Source organism: Emiliania huxleyi (assembly GCF_000372725.1).
Source record: "Emiliania huxleyi CCMP1516 unplaced genomic scaffold EMIHUscaffold_1, whole genome shotgun sequence".
NCBI classification, from domain to species: domain Eukaryota; phylum Haptophyta; order Isochrysidales; family Noelaerhabdaceae; genus Emiliania; species Emiliania huxleyi.
Genome location: NW_005202428.1, coordinates 433102 through 439182, shown reverse-complemented (window position 1 = coordinate 439182; position 6081 = coordinate 433102). Strand labels below are relative to the sequence as shown.

Here is a 6081-nt window from a genome sequence, read left to right as displayed (position 1 = left end):
TGGACCCCTCACAGAGCAGCCCACGCACAGGTCACGCATCGGCAGATTTGACACCTGGTTCAGGCGTAGACAGCACACACTGGTCACAGTTGCATAGCCCTGCCGGGGGGGACGAGTTCGCAAGGTTAATATTAAAGAATACAAAGTGGTGACAACCACTGAGTTCTCAGTGGACGACGAGCGTCGACTGAACAGAAGGTGGGTGTGCAAAACACCGGGTCGGCGCCAGGCTTAGACAGCCAGTCGCACGACGGTCGACTGGTCACAGTCTCATCACGAACACGTTCTAGTCGTTCCCCTTCCTCGTAGCTTGCATCGCTGCTCGCCTCACTCCAGTTGCTCCTCCTCGTCGACCCCTCTCTCGCGGCCAAAGGCACGAGGATAGTAGGTAGGTAGAAAGGTGAAGAACAGCCAGGCTCGGACTGGACACCAACGCGGTATGGGTGGACGCTAGACAGATGATGACGACACGCACGAGCGACACACAGACACAAACAGGCTCACAAGACACACAGCCAGCTGGCTGCCACGAGGATCAACCTCGAGAAAAAAATATTCCCTGTAATTCCGCCCCCTTGTGGGATCCCTTGTGGCCAGACTTTGACTGCTCGATTGGCCCCCGGCCCGGCAGGTGAGGCCCGCCTTCCCTCGTCTCCTACCCCTCCTTCTTCGCTCCCTGCTCCTCTCCGCCAGCCATGCTCGCGGCGGGTCTCCTCGTGATGGTGGCTCGTGGCCAGCCGGCATCCAGCTGCGAGATCGCGTTGTCCGCCTGCTACTTTTCCATGGGCGGGCAAGGCTGGAAAAAGTACGTCGTGGGCGACGAGCTCGCGTCCTTTAAGCAGCAGTTAGCGCTTCCTCCGCCGTTCTCGCTCCGCCACCGCCCTCCGCCACCGTCACCACCTCCGCCCCAGCCTCCGCAACCGCCCTCCACGCCACCGATTTCGCCGCCCTCGCCACCCGGTCGGCCCACTCCGACCCCCTCCCCCCCGCTGCTGCCGCCGGGATCGCCGTGCATATCCTGGTGGCTGTGCTCGCCGCCGCCACCGCCACCGCCTCTGCCTCCGCCTCTGCCTCCACCTCCGCCTCCGCCGCCGTCTTCAGGGCCGCCCGTGCTTCCTCCTCGGAGTCCTCCTCTGCCGGCTGCTCCGGCGCCAACGTCTGGTCGGGGGAGGCGGCTGCAGGTGCAGGTTGCGCCAGCACAGGGGTGGCCTCGGCCGCCGCCGCCTCAGCCTCCTCTTCCTCCCCCGCCACCCTCGCCGGCGCCGAGCTCTCCGCCATCACCTTCGCCGCCGCCTCCCCCGTCGCCGTCCCCGCCTCCTCGGCCGCCTCCGCCGCCGCCGAGTCCGCCGAAGCCTCCGCCGCCCCCTCTGCCGCCGCCGAGCCCTCCGCCGCCGCCGCCGGCTGAGCCGCGGGCGCTGGTGAGTGGCGGGCGGTCGTGGCTCAACCCGACCATCCCGTGCTGCGAGAAGGAGTTTGTCTCGTGCGAAGAGGGCGAGATCAGCCAGATCGAGTGGGGAAGCATCCGCGGCCTCCGAGGGACGCTGCCTGCGCAGCTCGGGCTCCTCACGTCCCTCAAAGAGATCGACGTCGAGCGGACCGCCGTATCGGGCACGCTGCCGGTCGCCCTCGCCTCTGCGGCCTCCGGGCTCCGACGGCTCAAGATCAAGCAGACCAACATCACGGGCACCCTCCCCCCCTCCCTCTTCCTCTCGGGCACACTCGAGGAGCTCTCGGCCAAGCAGGCATGCGCGTACCCATCCCACAATCCCACACCGACACTGCTCTCGCATTCCGACATTCGCTCGAGAGGAGACGCGCGTTCAGCCGCACTCCGCTGTACTCAAGCCGCGGTCGCTGTCTCCCTCGACAGACGCACGGGACGGCTCGATGCCCCGTGTGATCTCCCCCTAGCTGATGTCTGTGTAGTCCCCCCCCCCCCCCCCTCGCAGGCCGGTCTCTCGGGCTCCATCCCGCCCTCGTTTGGGGTCCTAGAAGCGGACGTGTTCTTGTGCGAGTCTCCCGACCAGCACTCGAGAGGGGCGTAGACTCAACTGTGTTCAGCTCCTGTACCCCCTGTACCCCGCTGTATTCACTGTAGTCGCCTCCCCCCCGCTCGGACTCACGCGGTGCTCTGAAGACTCTTCCCTCAGCACCGTCCTCCCGCCCTGATGTCGGCGTCTCGACCTGGTAGGATTGGGATGGCACACAGGCTGCAGGTACTCGACCTGCGGCAGAGCCAGTTCTGCGCGGGCAGCGCCAGCTACGCCGCCGACAGGCCCTGCCCCACGGGCTGTGGTCCTCGAGCTGTGAATGAAAAGCTGTGAATGAAGAGCTGTGAACAGGCCCTGCCCCACGAGCACGAGCTGCCCCGAGGTGCAGGCATGCAAGGGACTCTCCGGCACCGTCCCGCCGGAGATTGGCACCTTCTAGGAACCTCCTAGGAACCTTCTAGGAACCTTCTAGGCACCGTCCCGCCGGAGATTGGCACGGCGACCCGCCTTTCGCAGCTCCGCATCTCGCAGAACCGGCTCTCTGGCACCCTCCCGGCGTCGCCGCCCTGCTGCGGGCTCTGTGACACGTCCCGGACACGTCCACGACATGTCCACGACATGTCCGCAGGCGTCGCTCGCGCTGCTGCGGGCTCTCGACGCGCTCCAGCTCTTTGACAACCGCCTCACCGGCACACTGCCGCGCGGCCTCAAGGCGGCAAGGGAGTGCGCCCTCACCGTCGCGGACCCGGCCTTCCCGCCGCCTCGCCCGCCCGCCCCGCCGCTCGCCCCTCTCCGCCCTCCTCCTCCTCCTCCGCCGCCGCCGCTCTGCGACGACACGCAGTGCAAGTCCCACGGCAACGACTGCTGCGCCCCTCCGGCGGACATCTACGGGCCGGCGAGATTACCCGAGATTACCCGAGATTACCCGAGATGACCCTCCGACGGACACCTACGGGCCGGCGAGATTACCCGAGATTACCTGAGATTACCCGAGATTACCCGAGATTACCTGAGATTACCCTCCGACGGACATCTACGGGCCGGCGAGATTACCCGAGATTTGGAGCCGAGATGTGGAGCCGAGATGGAGCCATGTGTCCACGATGACATGTCCATCACATGTCCGAGACATGCCCTCAGGTCTGCCGCCGCGGCTGGACGGCCATCCGCACCCAGCGAGACTGCTTTGGCTTCATTGGCGCACCCACGCGTTCCTGCGCACCTCCTGCCGCACCAAACGACGTGACGACCTCGCCATTGCTTAGGCGCGCGGGCTACACCTGTTGTGCCGCCCGAATCACAAGAGTCCACACCCCCGCTCACCCTCACTGTTGCGGTTGCCCAGGCGCGAGCTACACGTGCTGCCACCCCGCGCCCCCCGCGCCGCCGCCGACGACGCCGCCCTCGCCGCCGCTGCGCCCGCCCCCGCCGCCCCACCCGCCCCACGAGGCACCGCAGACTAGCAGCTGCAGTACCTTGAGGTAGCGGTGTAGAGCACGCAGCCTGGATGCCCCAAGGCCGTGCCGGATCTCCCCATATCTCCCCCCAGATCTCCCCATGTCTCCCCGTATCTCCACCGCATCTCGCGCAGCCCGGATGCTCCAAGGTCGGACCACCAACAAGAGTGACTTCTTGCCAGGCGCCGGAGCCGCCGATGGCCGGGAGGATGCTGGACGAGGGCTGGCGGCCGGGCGCGGCGGCAGAGGCAGAGGAGGAGGAGCAGCAGGAGCATGGCGTTGGCAAGGGCGTGCGGCGCACCAGGCCGCAAACTGAGCAGATGATCTGCTTAGCCTCTCCCCGCGGCACTACTACCTCCCATACCACGCTCCACACGGCACCCCGCACTATCAAACTATTCGCCGAATAGTGTACCTTGTCATCAGCAGGTACCTCACAACGGTATTACCAAGCTAATTCCTAGGGGCGCCTCTGAGAATCACATTATTAGGCTAAGAGTAGTTTGATAGTCGGCGTAGGCGGCGCCGGCTGCAGCTCGAAGTCCTCCCGCCGCCCCACGCTGGCTGGGCGCCCGCGCCGCCGCTCGCAGACTGGGCGAGCGGAGCATGCCCTCCCGCAGAGGGCGGGGCGGGGCAGCCTCCTCTTTTGACGAGTCGACGCGTGCATGAACAGGCGGGGACACTCTCGTACAGGGCGGGTGCAGGCCCCCGGCCACCTCTCCTGACGCGCGTGGATCGGTGGCTGAACAGGGGCGGCGGGGGCAGCACGGCGGCTTCCCCGGCCTGCTCGCCCGCTGGCACGGCTGGAACAAGGGGCCGGAGGGCGACGACCCGCTCGACCCTTGGGACCGCGGCAGGCAAAGTCTCAAGTCTCAAGTCTCAACTGAGAGGAGATTGCTCACTTCACACCGCCGCGCGACCAGTGGGGATCACGGGCACACGCCGCGGCAGGCTGCGCGACGGCGACCAGTGGCAGTGGTGATGAGAATGAGGATCGCGCTAACAATGATGTGAAAGATGACGACTTGTTGGACCGCGGCAGGCTGTCCGACGGGCGGCCGAAGGTGCTGTGGCCCCACTGGGTGCGAGATATAGCCGAGATATAGCCGAGATATAGCCGAGATATAGCCGAGGCGAGCCGAGGTGATGCTGTGGCCGTCGGCCCGACAGCCAGGAGATGCGCCGAGAGGAGTCTAGATGAGCCACGCCCCGCCGCGTGTAGTAATCTTCATCACATCCACGCGTGGACCTCCGGGAGGAGAAGCAATAAGACGAACACCGTCCCCATGCAGGAGCCATATCTCCCCACATCTCCCCACCTATCGCCACATCTCCCCACATCTCCCCACATCTCCCCACATCTCCCCACATCTCCCCACATCTCCCCACATCTCGCCGTGCAGGAGCCAGGCACCCGAGGCAACTACTTCGACTGCCCGATCCCAAACGACCTGCCCGAGCCGTGCCGCAAGGAGACGGTCTGCCAAGGTGCACGGGAGATGCGGGGAGATGCGGGGAGATGCGGGGCGATGTGGGGAGATGCGGGGCGATGTGGGGAGATGTGGGGAGATGTGGGGCGATGTGGGGAGCTGTGGGGAGATGTGGGGTGATGCGGGGCGATGTGGGGAGATGCGGGGAGATGCGGGGAGATGTGGGGAGATGTGGGGAGATGCGGGGCGATGTGGGGAGATGCGGGGCGATGTGGGGAGCTGTGGGGAGATGTGGGGAGATGCGGGGAGATGTGGGGAGATGCGGGGCGATGTGGGGAGATGCGGGGCGATGTGGGGAGATGCGGGGAGATGTGGGGAGATGTGGGGAGATGCGGGGCGATGCGGGGAGATGCGGGGAGATGTGGGGAGATGCGGGGCGATGTGGGGAGCTGTGGGGAGATGCGGGGCGATGGGACGGTCTGCCAAGGTACCCGGGTAATGCTAGCACCCCAAGCTCCAATCCGGTCGCCCTGCCTTCGTCCCAACCCGCTCCGTGGGCCTGGGGCGTGGATCATGGGCGTTGCTTCATCTTCTACTTCCACATCTTGAAGAGTCGCTCACGCCTACACTAGGTGCACGGGTGCACAGGCCGCCAGCCAAGGAGCGTCCGAAACAGCACTCTGCAGCGCAAGTGCTCGACGGCGCGGCCGCCTTCGACCAGCCTCTCTGGAGCAGTCGCAATGCGACGGACACAGCCGGGAGGCTCAAGGCCGAAGCCGCGACCTTGATCTCCGCTCGGGCTCCGCTCGGCCGCAGCAGCCACTACTACGACCTCGGCCCCGTCCGGAGCGGCCTTGGTGGCCGCAGCAGCTACTCCTATGACGGAATGCGGACAGCGACTCCTAGAGGGCGTCCGAGCACCCTCCGCTCCTTCTTCCTCTTCCCGCCGCACCCGCCACACCCGCCCGCGCCGCCACCCAAGCCGCCCTCCCCGCCCCCCTCCCCGCCCTCCCCGCCGCCGCCGCCAGTGTCGACGCCATCGCAAGAGCTGCCGCCGCCGCCGACGCCACACCCGCCGCCACAGCCGCGTCCGCCGCCACCTCCCTCGCCGCAGCCGCCCGCCCCGCCGCCGCCCGCGCCCGGAGAGGGAGGGTCAGCCAGCCTGCGACGGCGTGCTCACGCTCCCCGCCGTCGTCTTGTCGG

At 66.9% G+C, this 6081-nt stretch overlaps 1 protein-coding gene across 1 annotated transcript; it reads left to right on the top strand.

Annotated features, from left to right (window-relative positions):
* Window positions 1–695: 695 nt before the first annotated feature.
* Window positions 696–4430, top strand: EMIHUDRAFT_193865 (hypothetical protein; the record flags this gene model as incomplete). Its single annotated transcript, XM_005793901.1, has 7 exons — window positions 696–844; window positions 1424–1750; window positions 2210–2295; window positions 3257–3327; window positions 3631–3738; window positions 4199–4317; window positions 4400–4430. 7 exons carry the CDS (start codon window positions 696–698, stop codon window positions 4428–4430), a joined length of 891 nt encoding a protein of 296 aa, XP_005793958.1.
* Between the last annotated feature and the right edge of the window lie 1651 nt (window positions 4431–6081).